Source organism: Stegastes partitus, unplaced genomic scaffold, assembly GCF_000690725.1.
Source record: "Stegastes partitus isolate 25-593 unplaced genomic scaffold, Stegastes_partitus-1.0.2 Scaffold1401, whole genome shotgun sequence".
Lineage (NCBI taxonomy): Eukaryota > Metazoa > Chordata > Actinopteri > Pomacentridae > Stegastes > Stegastes partitus.
This window is the reverse complement of record NW_007579132.1, coordinates 58785-84436: the sequence shown is the minus strand read 5'-3', so window position 1 is coordinate 84436 and position 25652 is coordinate 58785. Positions and strand designations below refer to the sequence as shown.

Sequence of the window (25652 nt, the reverse complement as noted above, 5' to 3'; positions counted from 1 at the left end):
TAGACACGGGTTACAGATCTGGGAGTAATCTGATTTGAGGAACATTTCCACAATTAGACCATTTTTAACATCATCAGTGCTGCTCATACATGCTGTGATTACAAGCCACTTAGATTTTTGTAACTCTCTTTACACCAGGCTTCATAAAATGTCTTTAAGAAAGCAGTTAAATCAGAGCTACTGCCGGATTGATTAGTTCAATAAAAACAAACAAAAAAAAAAAAGCATGTTCACATCACCCCACTGCTTGCGTCACAACACTGGATACCTTTATGCTCCTGCAATAACTCTCAGCTCTTTTACCACCTTTGTTTTAAAAATTCCTCAGGTTTGCCAAAATATATCTGGGGGAGCTGCTTTCTGTTTTTATGGCCCTAAGCTCTGGAACAGCCTCCTTTTGGATCTTAGAACAGAAAACTCTCTTGGTACCTTTAAATTTGGCATAATTTTGTCAATTTTGTTCAGAATCGTTTTAATGTTTTTTTGTATTGTGACCTTAATTTTAGGTCTTGTTGCATTAAAAGGTGCTGTACAAAACTGTTGTCACTGTACCTTCTTATGTCAAACATGCAGCTGACCCATTGGTCCAAACAGTTTCGATTCAGTATCCTCCCTCCATAAAACAGACTGCCTGAGCTCTTCAGGGCTGTCAGTTTTTTGGTTTGTTTTGCACACCAAGAAGACTTAGATGTGCTTTTTGGCCAAGAACAGAGATGTGACTCTTTGCTGATTCTGTGCTCTTTTCACAGTCTGTACTGATGTTTTTGTTCCTGCCTTCATCAAGCCCTCCTGCGAGTCTTTTTTCCTAAAACTAAAACACTAGTATGAAGGTATACGGATGCAGCAGCTCTGTACTGTATGTGCTGTCTCATATTAGCACCGTGTGCTGCTTGATACCCCTCTACCCTACTCACCTCATCCTATCTCTCTCAGAAAAGGTCATGTTGTAAAATGAGCCTGATTAAAAGGTTAAATGCAGACCGAGTGGCTGATTTACTGTTTGACTCACTGTCACCTTATCAGTAGGTTTCTGCAAAGCTCTACAGAATTTAAATTCTCACTGAAAGCAACAGTAAATGTGTTCTATTATTAGCTATTTAAATAAGGCAGGAGTTTATAAAAGAAGTGCCATAAAGTGTAGTGGATTTTCAGCACTCATCATACATAATACAGATTAATTATCAGTTATTCTGTGTTTCTGTTTGTCTTTTCAGCTGCTAACAGTGAGTGGATAAAAGAACATCCAGAGTGTGGTTACAACCTGGTGAACTCTCCTCACCTGCGTCCAGCCTGGGTGTTGGACAGAGCTGTTTGGCATTTAACCACCAGAGTAGCAGAGGGACGCTACAAAGATAAAGGACTCCCGGCAGAGATTACCACTGAGAGCCATCTGAATGTGAGTGCAGGGCACAGCTGTACTCACTGAAATGAGCAGACGTGACACATCTCATGACTTGGCATTGCACGACTGCATCGTAGAGGACACATGACAACCAGTGGGATTTGTGGATCAAATGAAAGCATTCGTTAGTTTTGCTTACCGTTGGCATGTGGCAAAGACTGTAGCGCTGCAAGTGTAAAGAAAATGACACATAGAATGTTTTTTCTTTGTGCTATTTGAACACCAGGATGTCTCCTGTGCTGTGAAAAAATAACAATGGGACTTTGATAAGGCATTTTTTGCAGCCTTGTACCATGAAAGGTGCACATAGACTTGCAGATAGTGACATGAGTGATATTTACTAAAACAAGTAAAGCCTGGATAATATAAAATAAGTGTCACATCCTGAAAGGAATAACAAATAACAGAGAAATCATATTACTCAGCTCATCTGTTTTTCTTATTGACAGTGTTTTTGGACAAGAAAAGATACATTTATAAAGATTAGGATAAGATAAGATAAGCCAGGATACAATAAGAAAAGACAGGATAAAATCAGATAGGATGAGGTAAGATAAGATAAGATAGGATGATAAGATAAGATAATAAGATAGGATAGGATAAGATAAAATGATAAGACAAGGTAACATCACATCAGATAAGTCTTAATTAATCCCACATGGGGAAATTTGCTGTGGTACAGTAGAAAAGGGATTAATGCAAAACATTGCAGGGAAAATAAACAAGACATAAACTAGAAATATTCATGAGTATTCTTGATATTGTATATGTTCTTCTATGCAGAAATTCAGATGTTTTCCTTTTTCTTTTGAAAATCACAACATTGCATATAAGTAGAACGACTCTGCTTTTGTTAGAAGTAATGCATGTTTTCAGTTGGATTCCAGACTACTTCACACTGTAAGCACAATAAAAAAATCACAGTAACACAGCTGTTACAGCTGACTGTTTGCTTATTTTATAATTTATGGTGTTTAATGCCGTTTTTCAACACAAGTTTGCAGACCGTATAAGCTTCAGTAAGAAAGGGCTGTTTAATGATAGTAATGTTTTGTGTGTTTTCTCTCTGTGTGTATCAGGCCATGCGCAAAGTGTTGTGGGAGGATGTGTATCCTCACATCAAACTATGGGAGTTCTACCAGGTCAACGTGGACAGCGCTGTGGAGCAGTTCAAACTCCTGCTGCAAAATGGTGCGTAGATCAGTGAAGATGGAAAGTATTACTCCAGAACAATGTGAAATCTATGGAAAGCTGCAATAGCTTCAACTTGAATGTAAACACAGAGCCTAATAAACTGTACAGTCCCTGAGACTGAGTGTGTAAAATGGAATAAAGCTGAAGCATAAAAATTCACGACATACACATAACACCTACATTGATTCAAATAGAGGCAAATTTGTTCTGCCAGATGTTCATAAGACAGAAAACTGAAAGATGTGTCTCAAAACTAACATATCAACCAAGGTTCATATGCATTATGTTGATAGATACCTTTTTCTGATGTGTCAAAGGAATTCAAAATGGACTGCCAACCTTGCAATAAAATTGTCTGTTTCCTATCAAATTAGTGTGGATTCAGTCAGCAGTTCTGTGCTTATGTAGAAACATTTATTAGACATTGCATAACCTTTGTGTTTTTGTGTTTTTAGGCACCAAGCCAGACCATAGTAAGACTGGAGGGAAGAAAGGCCTGAAGATCACACAGGACCCACATTATCGTCGTTTTGGTAACACAGTGGACATGGACTCTGCTCTGGAGACATTTGTGCCTCACAGGTGAGACTCAAAACCCACAGAGGTGTTTCTGTTATTGGTAGGAATGTCCACATCAGATTTTTTTGGCCTTTATCCCTATCACAGTCCTTGATACTTGCCCTAAATGCTGATTAAACAAACATGTATTTGGCTCACTAACGTAAGTGTGCCAAATACAAAGCACACACTGTAAATTTTACTGTTGTATTCACTGAAACGCTGCAGTGTAGGTGCTTTATTTAAACTGATACAGATCCATTAAAATACCTCTGGACTGGACTGACTCCTGATATTATTTTTTTTTCTGTGTGAAGTGATACAGGTTTTAGTGATTCATAGCTGTTTTAAGCTTAGTTTTGGTTTCAAAAAAGATTATTAGAGAACATTCATTTAAACACTTCTAAGATGTTTTCTTTTGGTTGATTCACATGATTAACCGACAACGCCAGTATTTCATTGCCAACTGGTTCAGGTAAAGCGTAATTGAGGATTTTTGATTGATAAATCCCTTAAAGTAGGTTGGGCTTTCAGGTGTCTTCTATTTTTAAAATCTGAAATGTCCAAAACAGAAAACACTGAAAACTACTTGAAGGTTGACACCACTGACATGACAAGACAGTAAAGAGATCCCAGCATAATAGACATTGAAATGTTCGAGGTGTGTTCCAGATATTGAAAATTACATCTTTTAAGTAGGAAGCTTTGTAGTTGACATTCCTGTGTCCACCAGTCCAAATCCTAAACACGTTCAATGGCACAGACAGTTATGAGTAATCTAATTTGTAATCAGAAGCTTCTAATTCGTAATCCTGACATGGCAGGCCTGTCTTGCACTATTCCTGTGTACAGTTATTCACAACATGTATGTTCTTAGCAGCTGGCAGAATGAGGAGTAGGATTAGTTAATGTTTCATGTTACTCCTCTCCGTAGCTCCTCCCCACAGCACATCGAGGACTGCTGTGGTTGGCTGAAACAGAAACTGAACGAGCTGAATGAAGAACAGCATCACATCATGCACCAGCATCAGGAGCAGGTAGGGTGAAGTGTAACACAACACCAAGCTCTTAAAAAGAATGCAACAGAGCAGCAATATATGACCGAGCATGAAAGGACGACATGTCTGAGAAGCGTCATGCGAATGCACACGGGAGCCAGACGTGTTGGTATGGTATGGTGGAATCAGAGAGGAGATGCTGATATCGATACTGGAAATGTCAAAATGTCTTGTGTAATTTATACCAAAGGCTCACACCTATTTAGTTATTCTGACTTCATAAATGTTGGATGTTAAAACATAGTTTATGCTGCATATAGTGTGGAACATACAGCTCATCATTTTAAATCATGTTCTCCTTCTTCGTCCCATCAGGCCACCAACTGTATTGTGGGAAACGTAGTGTATGAACGTCTGGCCAACCACGGCCCCAAACTGGGTCCTGTTACCAAGAAGGACCCTTTGGTCACCAGGTAATGGATTTTAAAGATGTGGATTTAGTGAGAAAGTAAAAACAATGGAGTAGAGAGATGAGAGGGAAAGATGATGTGTCAGATTTACTACAAATGTGAGAGAGGATCAAAAAGTTGAGAGACTGTGTCAATAAAAATCAAAAACTGTACCTGGTTTAAATTCAACCACCATGCCTGTCAAAGTAGTTTCCTTGTGCAGCAATAAAGCAACACTTCTAATGTTCCCAGTAAGGCCTGTTAGGAAGACATGTTCATCTCCATCAGCAAAGACGTCCTGAATCTCCAAAACTTTGTCAAAACGGCAACCCCTCAACTCCCTTCCTCACAGGGAGCCAACTCCAGCTTGTAGGCTGAGTGGAGAGCGACGATTGTGTTGTTGTGGCCATAAAACTTGTGCATAATGACCGTACTGTGAGCAGACACTCAGAGCACATGCAGTTACACCAGAACTTTCTGTCAACAGTACTGGGTGACTAATTGCCAGTGCACAACCACGTCAAGTCTTTTCCACTGTGAAAACTGACATTTCCTCGCCCAAGTGTAGCCACAGACTTACCTCTTGTCAACAGTGATGATCTTCAACATGCATGTTGAGCACCCCGGCTGCTAACTGACTCAGAATGTGACATGTTCTTCTGTGCTGCACTTTTGACAAATTACGAATGGACACCTACCAGTGGTCAGACCCAGGACTGGTGTTGATGACAGATAGATGACTCTTGAGAGTGACTGCTCGCACATGTTGCCCTCCCACATCTTTTTGATTGGATCTTGTATAAGATGCATGTTTTCTGATTAAATCTGCTCAGTAAAATCAAAATTAAATCAAGTTTTAGCCTTGAAGTATGGATGTGCTCTGTTGATTTCATTGCAGTCTACATGTTGATTTTTTTTTTTTTATTTATGCCTTTAAATGAAAAAAAAAAACTCATTTAGATTTAAAATTAGTTCATTCTCTTGGGAGTATGTTCTCAGTGAATTTCATGCTTGATATTTGAAAAACAATGTTCATTAGAAAGCAGGACTAAAGAAGTCCTACCTCCCGTGTAAATATCAGAACAAATCACCAACCCTCTAACATCAACAGCCTTCTTCTCTGTTGTGAAATGTGAGAGTTGACACAGACAATAATACCAGATATATCATAACGCAGGTATAAATGGCAACTGAAACTATCCGTACGACAGGGATATGAGGATCACGACAATGCCAGGGAGGTATGAATGGAAGCTGTTTGCTGGTGGATCTCATCGTTTTCATTTTTCTGTCTCAGGTATTTCACTTTCCCGTATCAGGACATGACTCTGGAGCAGGAGCTGCAGCTGCTCGATCAGCCGGACAAGACGTCGCACTTCCTGGCTCACAACGGTTGGGTGATGGGCGATGATCCGCTGCGCAACTTTGCTGAACCAGGTATAAATACAAAGCAACACCTTGGCACAAAAGCAGTACAGACAAAGGGATAAATATTGAATGCATTGCTGCGGTATAATTTCATTTGGAGTTATTTGTAATATGGATTATTGTATCAGTAGTGACGTGCATCTTTGGTCTTCGTAGGCTCCAACGTTTACCTGCGTCGGGAGCTGATCTGCTGGGGTGACAGTGTCAAACTCCGCTATGGCAAAGGACCAGAGGACTGTCCATACCTGTGGGCTCATATGCAGAAATATACTGAAATCACTGCCCAGCATTTCCATGGAGTCAGACTGGACAACTGCCACTCTACACCGTTACATGTTGCTGAGGTAACGTCACAAATTATCCTGGTATCATACAGTTAAGTAAAGTGGACTCAGTCAATTACAGTGCAATCCAGCACAGCACCTCTGCTGTGCATACTGCATTTAGAATTATTAATAGCTGTTAATCACCATTTTTGCTGCTCTAACTTCTTGTAACTTTTAAATTTAGCTGAACATTTTTGCTCTTAAATCTAGTGGATGCAGTGAATGTATGTTTTGTCCTTTTTCATCTCTCTAAAGCCCCACAATCAGATTTTTAATTTCCTCTGGCAGTTCTCTCCCATGTGAAGCCACCATACAGATATGCAGATAAACACAACCCATACAGCCAAACCTGAGAAGGTTCTGGTGTTCACGGGTCATTCACAGATGTACAGATGTATGTTTGTTTTAGCAATCACAGGTTTTCTAACTTGTGTATCACAGGTGTGTTAAATTTCACTTAATTTAATTTTACTTTCAGTAGAGTTCAAAGTATGTGTTTTCGATTGTTTATAAGAGGTAATACTTTACACTTCAACTAAGAAATTACACAATTATTGATACAATCTTGAATTATTTGACATTAAGGTATTATTACACACACTTCTGTTGTATAATGTATGCTGGAACCTCACCCAACTATACCGACAGTTGTGGTGAAGGGTGAGTTTAGACGTACTGTGTAAACAGAGAGAAGACACTGGCTGATGTAGTGTCCTTATCCCTGTTCTTTTATGGTATTTAGAGCGAGATAAGAGAAGTTCTGATGTCACTAGTCTGGTTTTATGTGGGTGCATTCCTGTTAACAGCAGCTTCTTCTTCTCTCCCTGTCTGTGCTGCTGTTGTATTGTCTCGTCCAGGCCATGTTAAACGCAGCCAGAGTGGTCAGACCCAATCTGTATGTGATAGCTGAACTCTTTACAGGCAGCGAGCTCATTGACAATGTGTTTGTTAACCGGCTGGGAATTAGCAGCCTTATACGAGGTACACAACTCATGCACAACCTAACTTTATGTCTTTGTCTCTCTCTTTTCTTTTCACTGCATTGTTCTGCATTTTACCTCTCCACACCCAAACATCCCCTCTTTACCTACTTTATTACTCTCACTCTCTGTGACTACATGACTGCATGTTGTGTTTACTTTGAGGCCTGCTATCACTAACCAACTATATCCCCTTCACATTAATTCTCCTCCTCCTCTTTCTTCCTCTCTCCAAACTTTATTTTTCTTTTTTTGTGCTTGCCATGTACCTCTCCCTCCCTACACTGTCCTCTTGCACTGGTTTTGGTGTGTTGCCATGCTGTGGTTGACCAGTTCATGCTGGATGTGGCCAGAAGAGTGTGTCCTAACCTGTATGTGGTGGCTGAGCTATTCACCGGCAGCGAGGAGCTGGATAATATCTTTGTTACCAAGCTAGGAATCACATCACTCATACGAGGTACAGTACTGTATGTGTTTAATACACACGTGTTTGCACTAATTGATTAAAAGTTTTATATGATTTTTATATGTTCAAAGACAGAGACACACAGGGGTATTAAGTATATTAGCATCATCGCTCTCTATCATGATATATTTCTCAGTATTGGTAAATAAAATGCCAGAAGTCTAGTATAATATAGAATCTAAAAACAATGTCCACACATGCAGCCATGGATTGGAACTTTTCAACCGAGTCCATAAATGGGTGAATTATTACTGCAAAATTAAGGTCATCATTGAAGTTGTGGATAGAACTTTTGGGGCTGGGTATTTCAAAATACTTGTCCAAATACAATATTGCTATTTCTGTACTGACACTATTTTATAGAAAGAAAAAAAAAAACATGAAACTTTGCAGATGTTAAATACTGTTTAAGGAACTATGCAGGGGCCAACCTAAATACATTTGTTTAAAACCAAAGTACGCTAAGAAGCACAATTTAATTTAAAAACTATATTTATGTAATATGACTTGGTGTTCCAATATTATAAATTATAAGTTGTTGTGATATTCATGAAGATTTTTTAGAGATTCGATGTTTTATTAAGATTGTTGAGCTGATTTTATCATTATAAATGAACCAGTTTGTGTTAAATTATAAACAAATTCATTCTAGAAGTATCGTCACTGTTTTCTTAGACTTTCGCATCCCATTAGTTACTAAAGATAAATTTTGCTCTCAAAGACAAAGCATCTGCATGGCTCGATTAGAATGTGGCCAGAGCTGAGCTGCACAAAGCTTTCTGTGTGAACTCATCAACGGTTCTGCAGCATGTATTGGTTGGTGTTGTATTGTTTCCTCCCCTGTCTTACCAGCTTAACCTTCCCCCACTCACACTGTCCATAGAGGCCATGTCAGCTGGAGACAGCCATGAAGAAGGCCGGCTGGTGTATCGCTACGGAGGCGAGCCGGTAGGAGCTTTTGTTCAGCCCAGCCTCCGCCCACTGATTCCCTCCATCGCTCACGCCATGTTCCTCGATGTAACCCACGACAACGAGTGTCCCATCCAGGTGGGTGTCTCTTATTTTCAGCTGAAGATGGGTTTGGATGACTGATAACTGTTTGTTTCAGTGTGCGGGATCTTTTTATGTTTGAACAATTTAAGCTAAAACTGATATCAGTTGTAAAACTAGTGCTTTTTGATTGTTGTTTTCCAGCTCCGTTCAGCTTTGGACTCTCTGCCCAGTTCTGCTATTGTCTCTATGGCCTGCTGTGCTACTGGCTCCACCAGAGGATACGATGAATTAGTGCCACATCAGGTAATTTAAAAACAGCCACACAAACTATCTCCTCATCCAATACAGTTCTGCTCAGTAGTGTGTCTTTGTGCTGTTTAGACACAAATCAAAGTCCTTAATATTGGCCTATTTATTGTGAATATAAAGAAGTGTTCAGTTTTTTTGTTTTTTGTTTTGTTTATAAAGCTAGATGTAGAGGTGTCACATGAAGAGTGAGCTAACTAAGTCCAAGCACTGACCATTTATGCAACCAAAGAAGATTTGTTTTACCTTTAACCTGCTGGACCCAAACCCCAAACAGTTTCTGGGTGTTTTTTGCCTCTGTCACATTTTTAAGTCACTGTCATTTGTTACTGCAATATGTCCAATTTTGAACCAGCTTGCATTTTTTTAATTGATTACGTGTGTTTTATTCCCCTTATCAACCTGTTGCCTTCTCTCTGCTCTGTGTAAACACAGCCTGCAGTTCACCTGAAAAATCCCAGAATTTTTCTCGTGCGAGTGTTGGCTACAGCTGAGTCAGTCATGGCTTCTCAGCAGAATTTTTGTTTTTTTTTTACAGGATCTGGTGCAAACTGTTTATTTTTAGGACGTTTGTGAATGGGACCATTTAAATTGATCTGAATGTCATCAAAAGCAAAAACAGTTTCAGACATCTTTCCGAGTGTTACATCATCTAAGAAACTTCCAAACAATTTGAAACAAAATCTTCACCGTGACATAATTTCTCAGTTTGTATTTAGTTCGTTGTTTTTTCTTTCCAAATAGAATTATTCAAGTTATTTGGGGAAAAGTCCTTATATATTGCAGAAAAACAAAATATCGCATTGTCAGTTTTTCTGGTGTCATGCAGACCTACTATATACCTAGGGCAGGAAATAACACACACCTGCTCAGCTGCTTGCTTCCCTCTGTGTGTTTGTGTTGGTAGATCTCTGTGGTGAAAGAGGAGCGATTTTACCCCAAGTGGAACCCATCAGCAGCCCCGACCTCAACTGGTGAGGTTGGACCCCACACTGGTATCATTGCTGGAAAACTAGCACTTAACAAACTACACCAGGAACTGGCTGCTCAGGGATTCATGCAGGTACAGTATCATAATGAATGTATGTACACAGAACAAACAAAATGGCGGTTTCATGTCATTCTTCTACCTGCTTAAGTTGTTTCAAATACAAAACCCTGAAGTTGATTTCTCAAACTGCAGCACCTTTCCTAGAGAGCTTGTCCAACTTTAATCTCTAATCATCGTCCTCAGGTGTACGTCGACCAGGTGGATGCAGATATTGTTGCAATTACTCGTCACTGTCCCAGCACCCACCAGTCAGTGGTAGCAGTGAGCAGAACAGCCTTCTGGAACCCCAAAACCCACGAGTACGGCGTCAATGTGCCGCCCATGTTCATACCTGGTATGACGACAACATTATAACCGAGAACATGTATTTATAAATGTTCTATGCTATTTTCTCTTTACTACTTACCATTTCTGCATGGTTTGTTAGAAGAGTTTGTTTGCTAGATTTCCCAACAAAGTTATCCCAGTGCTGAGAACATTTCACCGTCTGTGTCTCCAGGGAAGATTGAGGAAGTGGTGTTGGAGGTGAGGACAGTGGAGCGCCAAGCTGGGAGTTATAAGAAGGATGACGGCTACATCAACGGGATGCCAGAATACACCGTGGAAATAAAAGAACATATACCGGTAAACACTGCTATGATCATTTTTAGGATCAATATTTTTCTGCGTATTAGTGGCACATCAATACAATATTTGTATGTTTGTAGTTGGAGGAGAGTACGGTGGTGAAGCAAGCTGGAGTGACATCTAAAGGTCCATCCGAGTTTGTGCAGGAAATCACCTTCCAGAAGTTGACGCCAGGCAGCGTCATCGCCTTCCGGTAACACACAAGCCTACACAAACTGCATCAGTGCAATTTGTGTCACACATGGTTCTTTCTATGGTTTATTAACAGCAGATTAATTAATATTGTGTGTTTTCTTGCTGCTCTCTTTCCTCCTGACAGAGTTAGTTTGGACCCCAAAGCCCAGAAGCTGGTGGGGATGCTGAGATATTATCTGTCCCAGTTCAGCCCAAAGTACAGGAGAGGCAGCCTGGCAGATGAAAACCCACCAGAAGCTCTGCAGAAACCCCTCACACAGTGAGTACACACGTTCACACAATGCTCATGCTAGTATTAATTTTTTTTTTTTACTGCCTTTTTCATTTTGGTGTATAGATTTCATCACTGATTTTGTACTGATTTTTTTCCATACGCACCTCCCCTTTGCATCTCTGCTCTCTGTAAATACAGCCTGCAGTCCAGCCCAGTTCAGCCAAAAAGTCTTATGATTTTTGAACTTTTTACAGAATCTGTTTTGTGCAAAATCTCTTTTTGAAAGAGATGCAGGAAAACGTGATTTTATCGAAAACTCACAAATTTAAACTTAGGTTTGGATCATCTTAGAGACAGAAACTCTTGTCACAGATCATTAATCTGTGAACTTTTAGACAGTTCCAAAGCTGATGATTCTGTCAGTTCTTGCTGTTTCTGGCTGAAACTTAAGTGATTTTTTAAAAAGATGACATGCCTTTCAAAATAACTGGCAGATTTTACAGTTCAGAGGGTTCAGCTGTTTCTGATCTGCAAACTTATCAACAAATAATGAGATGAGTTTTGGCGTAATTTTTTGGTAAATGTGTCCATAAAAAGCACAAGGCACCTTCTACATTTCAACAGGCTGCTGTTTGGATGTGCACACAGAAAATTCCATAAGATACAGAATATATATGATACTGTCAAACAATAAAGTATACAGCATACATGTACACTATGTGAGTATGGAAGTGTTTGTTTTAAACTTGTGTGTTTGTTTCATAGGTTGATGTCAAAGCTGACGTTGGCGGACTTAAACGTCTTGCTGTTTCGCTGTGACACAGAGGAACAGGAGGATGGTGGAGGCTGTTACAACATCCCAGGCTGGGAGAGTCTGAAATACGCAGGACTGCAAGGTTATTACACAGCAGCTTTACATTTTCTACTGTAAACTGTGGTTCACCAGCTGTACACACTGTCCTGAAAGCACAAAAATATTGTGCTGAAAAAGGATTGTTCAAGTAGTTGCTGTTGTGTCTCTGCAGGTCTGATATCAGTGTTGGCTGATATCCGTCCCAACAATGACCTGGGCCACCCGTTGTGTGCAAACCTCAGACAGGGAGACTGGCTCATCGATTTTGTCTCCAACAGACTGATAAACAGAGAAGGACCGCTGGCTCAGGTGAGGATTTAACAGCCTTAAAGGGGCAGTTCATGTAAATAGCAGACATTCCATTTCCAGAAGCAATGTTCAGTTACTCTGGATGATCCACTGAGCTGTTGTTCTGCTATATGTTCAGCTCGCCAAGGGAAAATGAAAGTAATTATAAAAAATAAATTGATGGTAATTGTTGCACCATAGTTTTATGCAATTTTACTAACTCGTAATTTTTCGGGCTAACAACATAACCGGCACAGGTCAACAAAGGAGGACTGAGGAGCTATGGAGGCTACGTAGATAGAAGAAGTTAATGTAAACAAAAGGAAGACGTCTGACTCAAAATTTAAAGACATTTGGCTTTAGCTTTATCAACAACAAATAAGTTCAAAATGCCTTATCTGCACTTACTGACCAGAAAATTGCATGTTGGAGTAGCAGCTCTAGACCAGACGTCTAAAACATGAACTTAAACTGTAATTTAATAAGATGTGCTTGGAACAAAACTCTGAACTTCTCGGTCGCACATCTGAAACCAAACAATTCTCAGGTCGGCAATAAGCAAAGTTTCTTGGAACAGCCTCAACCTGTTGAAGAACCAAAAACACCAAACAAAGAGACACAAAGGGAGCTGCTCACTTAAAGTCTGAGCCACACAGAGTGACAGTTTTCCTGAGTTTTTAAGCAGGCAGCATAATGATTGGTGCAGCCTGATTAGCGCAGAGCTAACGATCCAATCATTTAGAGCACGAGGCTTGCACATACCAATTTACGTACAGAACCGGACAAGTTTAGTCGTACAAAAACTGGAGAGGTAGCCCAACAGCTAGAATTTTTTTTTCCAGCAGACATTGTCTCTAACAGTTATCTGTTGTAGAGTAACTTTGTAATTTATGCAGTAAATAATCTTTTGTAAATTGTGTCTACAGGTGGGTCAGTGGTTGGCAGCCATGTTTAACCTCCTGAAACACATCCCACGTTACCTTGTTCCCTGTTACTTTGATGCCATCCTGGTGTCGATCTACACCACAGCCCTGGACGCAACTTACAAACTCATGTCAAGGTAAAGTCTGTTTGTCTGTCTGTGCGTTCATGACTTAGATTATTGAAATTTAGTTGCGTTTATGTGAAATTCTTATCTGCAGCTCACTTTGAAGGGCTGGCGTGAGTCAGTCAAGTGAAATTTTAAACAAGCACATTTCTTTCTGTCTGAAAATAGCTTCATCCAGAACGGCTCCAGCTTCGTCCGTCACCTGGCGCTGGGTTCAGTTCAGCTGTGTGGCGTCGGACGCTTCCCTGCTCTGCCTCCACTTTCTACACAACTGGACGGCGTCCCGTACCGCATCAGTCCAATCACAAGCCAGAAGGAGCAGTGCTGCGTCTCACTGGCAGCAGGTAGTCCAGCAACACACCCACCATATGTTGTCTTAGTAGATAAAGCTAAATAATTTGAGTGCTAGCAATTAGAATAGAACTACAAATTGGCCATATAGAGGACTACAAATGGACACTAGTTTACCGTTTTAACTGATAACCGGATATTTCTTCAGGTCTTCCTCATTTCTCTGCTGGGATTTTCCGTTGCTGGGGCAGAGACACTTTCATCGCTCTCAGAGGACTGATGATAATTCCTGGAAGACACATCGAGGCTCGGTACGTGTGCACATGCACATAATCTGAACTGTTTCTAATAACATACAAGTATTTTAGCAGTTGTGGGTTTGATTTTGTCTCATCTAAAGGCCTATAATTTTGAACTAATTTGTCAGCTGGTTTGTTATAAGCCTCCAAAAACGAACCTCTAAAATGAATCATTCTTTGTCTCCGCAGTAACATCATCCTGGCCTTTGCCGGGACTTTGCGTCACGGTTTGATCCCCAACCTGCTGGGAGAAGGTCGCTGTGCCAGATACAACTGCCGGGACGCTGTGTGGTGGTGGCTGCAGTGCATCCAGGTAGGAGGAGACACTGATTGTTCCTTAGAAATGAATGGGGAGCTGGATGGAAGTTGGGACGACAGGGGGTTAAGACAGGAGTTGTACAGTAACTTAAAATAGGTTTATTAAAGGAAGGGAGAGAAGAAGATGGCTGACTGCCACAAGCTGATATAGCTTAAATGGACTAGTCAGGGTCTTAATGCACAAGTGGTATGTTAAAGTAAGAAACCTTAGTCCTGAAATAACAACATTTTGCACCACAAAGTACACTTCATCTGCATCAATGTCATATCCATGACTACAAGACAGAGCGTAAATTAATACCACTTTAAACTGTATCCATACCTCTGCAGCAGATTTAATTAGCAGTCAGGAAAGACACAAGGGGACATGAATGCAGAGTTCAGGATGGAGGCCTATAAGCAGCAACTGATGCACCACTGATGCTGTGCTTGTCATGTATTTCTCTGCAGGACTACACTGTCCATGTTCCCCAAGGGCATGAAATCCTCCGCTGCCCCGTCACGCGCATGTACCCGACTGACGACTCTGAACCCTGCAAACCTGGAGAGGTGGTACGTAAACAGTCAACAAACAAGCTAGTGCAGAGCTAACCCATGGATGCTTTATAGGAACTGGACACTAGATCCCACCTGTGTACTAATTAATGTCACGCAAAATAAAACTTTATATGCTCCAGGGAAGTTTTACAAAACTCGATTTCATAGAAAATTTGTATGCAGACCTGTAAAAATGCATGTGGACAAGGAGGTCTGCAAACTTGACTGAGTTTGACCAGTTCTATGGAAGAATTGGGCAAAATTCCAGCAATTTTTTGTGAGAAGATTGTGAGAGGTGACCAGAAACATTCCCCTTAAGTTTAACAATTTAGAGGCAAAGTCACCAAATGCTGACAAAATGTATGCAAATTTCAGACACCCTGGGAATGTTGTAACTTTAAAAAAAAAAAAGAAAACTGAAATAAGTCACTGACTGCAAAATTATTCTGGTATTTCATATTCTGCAAAAAACATAAAAATCTGAGATGAGGAATGTTTACTAGAATTATTTGGCTAAGAAGTATGTAAACCTCCAACTTCATGTGACTGAGCCCCATCAGGCTTTTTTTAACACTGCCATTAACAGTTTCATGTTCCACTTTTAGATGCATCACACGCTGTTTTCACCCTCACAAATGTTTAAAATGTGTGTATTCATGCACAAAATACTTTATTTCTGTGTGTTTAGGAGCAGCCTCTGTATGACGTGATCCAGGAGGCTCTGCAGCGCCACCTGGAGGGAATTTCTTACAGAGAGAAAAATGCTGGACCCAAGATAGACATGAACATGAGAGATGAAGGTAGAACAAGCTGTGTGCGTTAAAATAGAGATACATTCAGAGTAATGACACCCAGTATGAGACAACAGTGGATGATGTGAAAGTTTTGCAGCTAGTGAGACAGTGTGACTGCCTCCTTTAAGACTAGATTTTAGTTTTAATATTTAGATAAGAAAAGGTAAACTTTGCCAGGGATATTCACATTACAGCAGCTAGACACAACTGAAGCATAGTTATGAACAAATCAAGAAACACCAAAGTACATAAAGATTACGGAGCCCGTCTGGTGACATCGATAAGAAAAAAAAAGAAAAAAAACCAACTCATTCCCACGCATGAGTAAATCATGGCCACGAGATATTAATGCGTGGGAACGACATAGTTAAATTGTGGCCTTGCATTACTAAAATGAAGAAACAAGAGAAGTAGTGGAGCAAATTTCACAGTGCGGTCATACCAGCTGTCGATAAAGGATAACGGGCGTACTTGCATGAAACATGGAGCATTTTGATTTGATTTGATTTGATTTTAACCTTGGAATGAACGACACCGATATCCTGCGATCTCTTGCGATGAAACACTGTGTGATAATTATGTCGATCCCACGCATTAATAACTCGTGGCCACGATTTACTAATGCGTGGGAACGAGTTATTTTTATTTCTTATCGATGTCACCAGACAGGCTCCATAAAAGATACAAATATAACAAAGACTATATACTGCTTTTGCTTTATGAAGTCATGCATCGTATGCAGCAGCAAATGTTAAATAATAGTTTTCTGGTTCTACATACATTACAGTATTTCTGACGTCCCACCTTTGTTTCCAGGGTTCAACGTGGTTGCTAAGGTGGATCATACCACAGGTTTCGTGACCGGAGGAAACCGCTTTAACTGCGGTACATGGATGGACAAAATGGGAGAAAGCGATAGAGCGAGGAACAAAGGCATGCCTGCTACTCCCAGGTAACAAACAGAAACGCAGTCAGCAGTCAGAAAGTCAACACAAAATTCCACTTTGCATTTTGTATCAGATGTTGAGTCTGTATCTGACTCAGTTCTCTATTAATGGCTATATATTAATTAAACAGAAAGTACAAAAATTGATTAACCTTTTAAGAAAAAAAACATTCTTCAATTCCAGCTTCCTAAACCGGAGGATTTCAGTGGTAGAAGAATTTTCATAAGTACAAATACCAATACATTATAAAACACTAAAATACTACAGTCCTGAACTTTAAAAAAATAAATAAATAAATAAATAAATATATATAAGTATTATTTTGTAACTATCCATTTAAAATAAATTTTTGTTCTTTTATGAACTCTTAGCTAATTTATTCCAGTGGTTCCCAGCCCAGGGCTCTGGCCCCTCCAGAGGGTCTCAGGACAAATGTGAGGGGATGATGAGTGAAGCAAAGAGCAGTTCTTTAATCCTCTGAACCCAAAGCAGTTTCTCTGGTGTCATTTTTTCACTGCAATATAAAGTCCTACACCTCTATGTACAGCAGAAGCAGGGCTAGAAGGAGAGAGAACCCACAGATGTCTTTTGTGCAGCATGACACGGATATAATGCTGTAAATTATTGACATGGAAAATAAATGAAGCACTTTTTTTTTTTGTATTTTAGAGGATTTGGTTTAAAACATTCATTTCTGACAATTTTTTTAAACAAGACATGTAAAATAAAGAGAGTCAGAGGGTTAAACTGCTAAACTGAGGAGACGTTTGGAGAGGAAATCACTCTCAGGTTCTCTTCAGTAAGGGTATTTGGGCATTTTTTGCTACTCGAGGATTTTCTGTTTCTCTTTGTCACATGATTGCAACTGAATCTTTGAATTTCATCCAGGGAATAAAGCAAAACATAACATTTGAAAACAGCTACTTTTGGCTCACAGAAATTGTGATGGGCAGATTTAAATTTTTTCAGATAGTTAATCAAATAATTGAGAGATTGGTCATTATTTAAAATGACTAGTGATGTGCAGACTAGTTTTTATTTATTTTTTTGTGACTCTTTTCTGTCCAGGGACGGAGCAGCAGTGGAGATAGTTGGTCTCAGTAAATCAGCAGTTCGCTGGGTGGTGGAGCTTCACGCCAAAGGACTGTTCCCTTATGACGGCGTTAAAGTGACCACAAATGGTATTAGACACTCACAATAACACAAACAACGAGGTTTCACTAATAATTTCAGATAAATAATTGTCTCCTGTCGTTGAGCCTGACTGCTGATAGTAAAACACTTGTGTTATGTTCCAGGTAATAAAGGGTTCATCTCATACTCCCAGTGGAACCAGCAGATCCAGCAGTGCTTTGAAGCAGCGTTCTGGGTGTCTGGGGAACCAAATGACCCCAACGAGAAGCACCCCGACCTGGTGCACAAGAAGGGAATCTATAAAGACAGCTACGGAGCCTCCAGTCCCTGGTGTGACTACCAGCTCAGACCCAACTTCACTATCGCCATGGTGGTGGTACGCAGAGCTGCACTCACTGTTTCCACTGCAGTTTGGCTTTTATTACCATCGGAGCAGGAACCAGGAGTAAATACATGTCTGTTGTGTTTGTGTGACAGGCTCCAGAGCTGTTCTCTGTGGAGAGAGCCTGGAAAGCTTTGGATGTGGCTGAGAAGAAATTACTGGGACCACTGGGAATGAAAACACTGGACCCCGAGTAATAAATCTTCTCAGATTCTTTTCAAACACGTTGAAAATCTAGTCTACACATCTCAGCTTTTAACTGTTCTTCAGCCTCAATGCTTGAAAGAGATTTTAGCAAGTTTGGCAGCAATGGTAGTGAAGAATCAGAAGTTTTTCTATTTGTAGAAGCAGAAATGGCAGAAGGAGCAGTTGTTCCTCTCATGCAACGCCTGGAGTTGTGCTGACTTTATATTGTGATCATATTTAATGACGTTTCTGTCAGATTTTTTATTTGACAGTATTTGTTTTGTTCCAGTGACATGGTGTACTGCGGTGTCTACGATAATGATCTGGACAATGACAACTACAACCTGTCAAAGGGCTTCAACTACCACCAAGGACCGGTGAGACACACACACACACACACACACTGTGCTGCTGTCGTGTGTTAGTGCAGATAAATAACAGGAGTTGTGGTTAGAAAGTTACAGTCACACATGGTTTAGTTTCAGGCACAGTGTTTGGTGGATCAGCCCACCCGTTTGGTCCTCAGAAAGTATTCACACATCTTTGCTTTCTGCAATAATTAAAGTATACATTTAACTTTCAATGAATAAAACTGGCTTCTGTGCTCATCAATCTGCATTTAGTATCCAGTAATGACAAAGGGAAAATATATGAAAAATGAAAAACTGAAATCTTTTGTTGACAAAAACACTAAATCTGATTTGCTGTGGCGCTCTACAGTCCAGTGATGGTTCTAGAACTGGACTGGAGTCCATCTGTGGCTGTCTGTGGTTTCACTTGTTGCCTGTTTCCTTTAGTATTTAAATATCTTTGTTTGTCATGATGTGTTTTACTTCCTGCCCTTGTGTTTTTCCCGCTCTTGGGATTGTTTTGATTGTTTTCTCCTGTAACCACACTTTTTTTGTGTATTTATTTGTATATTTTATCTTCTCTGTCAGTTCGTCTGAGTTCCACATACGCTGCTGGTTTGTGTTTAATTTATTTTTTTGTGCTTTTTAGCTCTTGGTTTTAGTCTCAGGATGCTCCATCAGTTTGTTGTTGCCTGTTTGTAGTCTGGAATCAGCCAGGAGCTACAGTTTTGTTTCCTTAAGCCGTGGTTATACTCCCTTGCAGAAGCGCACATTCAGCCGATGCGTGGTTGGTGTTAATGTAGTGCTTTTCTAGTCCGTGGAAGGACTCCATTCTGTACATGTGCAGTAGTTTGTATTCCCCACATGCACACTACTGCTGAGCATGCACACTATTACCCCTGTAGCGAAGCACAAATTTTAGCCATGTGGGGAGAATTTAACTGAATTTAATTCACACAGACTCTAGCAGATGCAGAAAGTATGTCCTGGCCTCATCCTGCCTGTCTCCTTGTTCTGCGTTGGGATCCCTGTACTACACCATTAGAGTGACAAACTGACTGGATTGAGCCCTTGTCTGTCCGTGTGTCCGTCCAAAATTACTGAATTTGACAAAATATTAGATTTGCCTTTAAGTGTCTGAAGATTCCTGCTAACAAACGTGTTTTTACATTTTCATTGTGGTTTATTGATGTGAAGATGACGGAATACTTTCTGAAGCTGCTCAGCCATCACATTTATTGACATGAAATTTTGTCCAAACATTCGTGTTCTCCAGAGGCTAAACACTCACCCTGACTTCTCTTCTAGGGCCACCACCAGCTTAACAGGTTTGATTTTCAGTGAAATATCTCCAAAAATTACTGGATGGATTGCCATTTACTTTGGTATATACTCAGCTTTCACCAGCAGCAAACAATAATCCAGAGAATAACAACAATCCGTAGTAATGCTCTACACAGCCACAGTGTTCATACACATTATGGTGTCACTGTGGTGCTGCTGGTTTTGGCATCTGTAGCCCCACAATGGTGGATGTGCTGGTTAATGGGTTACTCAAGTTTTGCCACTGGATTGAAGAGGTGAAAGCACTGCGCATTTTTGTGTTTATTTATTAGTTTGGGTTCTGCAGGGTGTCATGCGAGCTACTGTGTAGTGCATAAAGACTGAAAATGGACCCGTTTCTCATCAAGTTACTGTCACAAATGTGATGGGAGGCGTTCTGGCACATAAGGTGGTCCGTGTCAATAATGAAAAATGAATAAAAAAAATGTATGAGCTGTACAAGATGAGGTTTTCAAGACATCTGAACAAAAGGGATTCGCAGTAGCAGCACACCCATCATCTAAACATGAATCTCTCCTGTCTTTGTGTACAGGAGTGGCTGTGGCCAGTCGGCTACTTCCTTCGTGCTAAACTCTACTTTGCCAGGAAGCTGGGAGAGGAAACTTACACCAAGACAGCCATTCTGGTGAAAAATGTTCTGTCCCGACATTTTACTCACTTGGAGAGGTAAGACTGTCACCGCTCCACCTGCTCAGCATCACAGTCAGTTCTGTTACCAAGCAGGTTCTCACTTGTGATGAATTTAACTTGGTGTTTGTAAAAATGTAAAGAAGGATGAAATATTTTAAAAAGTTAGTCCATAAACAGGAAGTGATTCAGGACAAATGAGAAGTGTTGTGACTCTGATCAACAGCAGGTGTAGAAAATTCAAGGTTTCCTAAAAATAATAAAAGGACTACAAATATTTACAATGTGCAGGAATGTTCTGTTTAGTTCTTTTAGTGGTAAAATGAGTGGATTTGAATGTTTTAAATATGTTCATTGCCTCCCCACCTCCTACCCGTCCCCCTCCTCCTCCTCAGGTCTCCATGGAAGGGCCTGCCAGAGCTGACCAATGAGAACGGCCAGTACTGCTCATTCAGCTGTGAGACGCAGGCCTGGTCTCTGGCCACCATGCTGGAGGTCCTCTACGACCTGTAGAGGAGCTCCGACTCAGTCTGTGGATCACCAGCCACCTCCGACTCCTTCCCCTGTGATCTCAGTGGTTTCTGTGCTGCATTCGCGTGACTGACTCAGTGAATAGTTAGTCCTGTCATAGCATTTTAAGATTCAAGTCTCTGCACCAGCACCGTCTGTTATTAAAACACAACCTGCCACCGATCCAAGCACGGCACAGTCAATGTCAGAGTTTTTCGGTCGTCACTCTGGCCCGGTGATGTCGACATGGAGACTTTACGTGTTTCAAACTCTCCAAAGTGTCTCTTATCCGTCGAGGTGGTTCATGTTGGCCTCACTGACTGAATTTAAGGATGTTTTTCAGGTGGAATTCTCAGAAAATATGGTAGAGGTTAAGGAGTTGCTGACTAATCTCTTTGTTCACCTTTCATGTCCAGCAGCTGAGCTCACAAGCTGTATGAGAAGCTTAGAAATGTGGTGTTTCCAGCAGAATTCCACAGCTGAAAGCTAAAGTGTTGTAAAGGACGGACCTCATATTTCACCTTTCCCCCGGGTCATAAATGTAGCACGCTTCCAGGTTGAGCCATTATTCAAAAAGAAGTAGCGACCGCCGAACTGATATGATGTCTTCACTGTTTATTTTCCAGAGAATACACACAGCCACACATTTACTGTACACAATGATATCAAGAACACATGAGTGATCCATATCAAGACAGCGTTTAGTTAGTACATTGTCTGTTCTGAGGGAGTTAAATTCTGCGATAGGTTATTTATTACCGATTACATATCAACACCAGCCACTGTGCATCGAAGCACTTTGACCCCACAGCAGCTCGTCTAACAAAAAAGGGCAGAACTTACTTGTAGCTGATTTATAAACAATCAGAAAACAAGTCTTTTGTACTGAAAATGTAATTGTGTCCCTTCGTGCATTTAAATCCTACCTCTGACTGTCACAGCCTCCTGTGTCTGAAGTGACCTACAGTGAACTCCTGGTTATAGACTGATGAGAAGCTGCTGCAGCAGTGATGCACGGCTGCTTCAAGTCGATTCAGTCTGTAGCTGAACCCGCCTCATGCCTTGATAGATCTAACGTAAAACACATTTCCTGCCGATGGTCTTCCACGTCACTGCAGTTTCCCCACAAGCCTTATGATGTAGTTACACTTTCTGCTGCGGCATCGTTATACAGCTGTGTTTCCTGTTCTAAAGCCAGTTTTGTGCATGGACGTTGTTGTTAAGGTTTCTAAACTAGTGTGTTTCCACGTTGAATATCTCAGCACATGACCTCCACGTTGTAGATGTTACACACAGTGAACTTTTAACAAACACAGCAAACCTTTCTCTCCGAGAGAAGGAGCAGAAATACAACAGAATATAAATGAAATGTGTGCTAAGAAAAGTCTCTGTATTTGATCACTTTCAGCTTCACTGGTGCCATTTGTTCTGTGTTTTAAAACCTCTCGTCACATGACCTGGTAAACAGTGGTCAAGGATTTAGTGATTAACTGCTGTACACTTTGACGATGCATCATGTCGTAACGTCAACAAACATATCTGTCACGTCGTCTGCAATGTTGATGTTGTTTACTCGTAGCTGTAGACAAAGCAATGCTAATAAACTGTTACATGAGTTTGTTGTGTTTGTTGTGAGTATACATGACTTACACTATACGACAGAAGTCAGTAGTAAAGCGAGTTTAATAACACTCACTGTCAAATGATTCAAAATTGTATCACCTCATAGAAACATCCATCCATCATCTATACACCGCTTAATCCTCACTGGGGTCGTGGGCCACACTTAGAGACAGACAACCAAGCACACTCGCATTCACACCTACAGACAATTTAGAATCACCAATTAACCTCAACATGTTTTTGGACTGTGTGGGAAGAAGCCGGAGAACCTGGAGAGAACCCACTCTGCACTCGGAGAACATGCAAACTTCACACTGCAGCAATTAAGATAAACTCATTAAACACCAGTCATTGTACTGAAGACATCAGCTTCAGCCTAATGAAGAAAGCTTTTGATTTGTAATGATGAGCTGCAGGACCTTGTTTTCTAGAAAGTTAAAGGGGCTCTGCATCAGGCCTGTGTGTGTTTCTGTGTGTCAGCAGTAGGCCGACAGACTCAGCAGGTTGATGAAGAGCAGAGCTGACGAGGAAAACACCTGAAGAGACACAAAGAACCACATCAGCCTCTCAGCCAGTAAACGCAGCATCGACGTAGCTGATGGTCAGTACTCACTCCGGCTGCAGAGCTCCCAGTGCTGTCCAGTTTTAGAGAGCTGCTGTTGAGCCCAACCCAGAACATGGTGTAGTCCTGGACCAGAGTGGCACTGCGACGCCAACAGAGCGACAGATGTGTCGTAGAAGAACTCAACATTAGTAACATTATTATGTTAAATGCATCAGAAATATTAGTGCAGCAGTAAAGTAAAAAAAACATCATACAGTATTGTATTCTATAGGAAAGCTAACAGCGACAGTGGACTTTGTTCTGCAGAATGACTACTTATTATATGTCAATTTTACAGATAACTTTTACCTGACTTAACTTTTACAAATTACAGAATGTTGTACAGAAGAGGAATAGGGTCACTGTAAAATGTGCAAGTTCTGACTTTTTGTCTGTATTTTTAAAAATCAAATTCAGAATTAAATAAAAGGCATCAATTCTGAGCTTAAAGTCAGAAATAATAGTTTTGAAAAGTCGCCTAAATGTTTGATTTTCGACCGTTTTCTCAGAATTCGAAATTGAAATTCTTCCATCAGGTTTCACTCATTTCTAGAGCTTTGTTTTAATCCAATGTGGGCCACAAAGTAATCCCTTGTGAAAATCTTACTGAGTAACTAAAGTATATTTACTCACATGGTGTGACTTTACCTGAAGTAAATATCTCCATAGTTACTGCTGCTCGGTGCCTCCCAGGTCAGCTGGACTTTCTTCCTCTTGCCTCCTGATGCCTGACTGACAGTCGAGTTCTGCACATCGGAATATTTTCGTGACTTTTGCAATTAAACTCTAAACTATTGACACATATTTTTGATTCATTATTGTCAGATCACAATAAATTCTGCGGTGATGACACATTATTGATACTAATACCTGTGATAAAAGCACTGATACGCACCAAAAGTTCAACAACTACTGTGATTTTGTGAAACGGTAGACGTGCTCAAAATAGTACATGTGCTGACCTGCTAACATGTTTGATATAAATGTACAAGTTCTCTTTCACTATATGGAGGAACAGAGGAGATAAAAACCTGGTAACACAAATGATTCCTCCCTTTTCTGATGCATCATTGTGGGCAGCTGACTAGAATTAATGAATAGCTTCTGACTTTTGATTGGCCAACATCACCTTAGGGTTTTCTTTATATCACTTCATCCTCTGGACAGTGATTAATTTATACGGAAGTTTTAAAAAATACCCGCGTACATGCGGACAAGACTTTATTTGGAGAGAAATATTTATGTACATGTGCATATCTGTATTTCAGAAAGGTGCACAAATTCAAGTAAATGGTCATTTTACTGACTTTATAGAAAAGCTGCCGTCCCACCAGGTCCATTTTTGGCATCATATGCAGATGTTTTACCAGAACAGCTGGTTATTGCAATAGAGGGGATGTCAGATTAGCAGAGCCCATTAATCCTGTCACGACTGTTCACATTTATTTTTGGCCTTTTTATGCCTTTAATATAGAGACATGTAACTTTTCCCAGTGTTCAGGTTTTATATTCTGAATAGCACGAACACTGCTGTTTTACATTTTGCAATATGATTTTATATCAGACTCAACTACAGAATTTTAGCCTTCTCACACAAGACATCGTGGAGTTTATGATTTAATGGTTAGTGATTTATGTGCAACAAATGGCCCAAAACAGCTTCACACTGTAAACATGAGTCTGTCATTTGACCCTGCAGGCAGTTGAAGTGGAGCTTTTCCAGTTTAGTCAGGAACAAGCTGAATGTTTCCGTACCTCCATGTTTTTACAGTGCAGCGCAGTGATCAGGGTGGTGTTGATGTTGGTGAACCTTCCTACAGGCCAAAGCAGAGCTGGAAGCAGAAAATAAAGAGTTTCCATCACACAGGTGTTGACTGTAGACTTCCCATGATGCACTGTGCACCTCACCTCTGCTCTCCTTCACATAGCAATGCCACCAGTGCCTGTCGTTAACTTTTCTCTCCTGTAGTCTGTGTTTTCTTCTCTTTGCAGGTATCTCTGGCTGCACATTTCTGATCTGCAGGTACCGACTTCACCGTCCTCCCCGGTGCTTATTGTTCTGTTCTGCATTGTTTGTTTTCAATCTGCTATCCTTTTCTCTCACCGCTTCAACCTCAGTCCAGCCAGTCGAGGCAGACGTCTGTCCTCCCTGAGCCTGGTTCTGAGTTTTTTTTGTTCCTGCTGTCACCAAAGAGCTGCTCAACAGGAATCATTTGGATTTATTGGGTTTCTCTCTATAATGTACTCATGTAAGGTCTTTACTTTATTATGTGAAGTGCGCTGAGATGACTCATGCTGTGAACTGGCAGATTATAAATACGACAGAAGTG

The 25652-nt window shown here is 40.5% G+C and overlaps 1 protein-coding gene across 3 annotated transcripts in view; it reads left to right on the top strand.

Moving 5' to 3' along the window:
- The window catches only part of agla (amylo-alpha-1, 6-glucosidase, 4-alpha-glucanotransferase a), a 33558-nt gene extending 10847 nt beyond the window's left edge, over window positions 1-22711 (top strand). For 2 of the 3 annotated variants that reach the window (XM_008299305.1, XM_008299302.1), the window contains 30 exons: window positions 1215-1396; window positions 2482-2593; window positions 3052-3178; window positions 4089-4191; window positions 4528-4625; window positions 5899-6038; window positions 6186-6373; window positions 7669-7792; window positions 8685-8848; window positions 8996-9097; window positions 10008-10163; window positions 10335-10485; window positions 10651-10775; window positions 10859-10971; window positions 11098-11232; window positions 11953-12083; window positions 12213-12349; window positions 13255-13388; window positions 13545-13720; window positions 13876-13978; window positions 14156-14279; window positions 14735-14836; window positions 15510-15621; window positions 16432-16567; window positions 17631-17743; window positions 17861-18072; window positions 18174-18271; window positions 18554-18641; window positions 20491-20624; window positions 20981-22711. In XM_008299305.1, coding sequence (XP_008297527.1) covers window positions 1215-1396; window positions 2482-2593; window positions 3052-3178; window positions 4089-4191; window positions 4528-4625; window positions 5899-6038; window positions 6186-6373; window positions 7669-7792; window positions 8685-8848; window positions 8996-9097; window positions 10008-10163; window positions 10335-10485; window positions 10651-10775; window positions 10859-10971; window positions 11098-11232; window positions 11953-12083; window positions 12213-12349; window positions 13255-13388; window positions 13545-13720; window positions 13876-13978; window positions 14156-14279; window positions 14735-14836; window positions 15510-15621; window positions 16432-16567; window positions 17631-17743; window positions 17861-18072; window positions 18174-18271; window positions 18554-18641; window positions 20491-20624; window positions 20981-21098 — 3938 coding nt within the window. In that variant the 3' untranslated portion in view covers window positions 21099-22711. Of the gene's footprint in view, window positions 1-1214; window positions 1397-2481; window positions 2594-3051; window positions 3179-4088; window positions 4192-4527; window positions 4626-5898; window positions 6039-6185; window positions 6374-7212; window positions 7337-7668; window positions 7793-8684; window positions 8849-8995; window positions 9098-10007; window positions 10164-10334; window positions 10486-10650; window positions 10776-10858; window positions 10972-11097; window positions 11233-11952; window positions 12084-12212; window positions 12350-13254; window positions 13389-13544; window positions 13721-13875; window positions 13979-14155; window positions 14280-14734; window positions 14837-15509; window positions 15622-16431; window positions 16568-17630; window positions 17744-17860; window positions 18073-18173; window positions 18272-18553; window positions 18642-20490; window positions 20625-20980 lie in introns of all 3 variants that reach the window. The other variant, XM_008299303.1, reaches the window with a different exon arrangement.
- Window positions 22712-25652: the final 2941 nt, after the last annotated feature.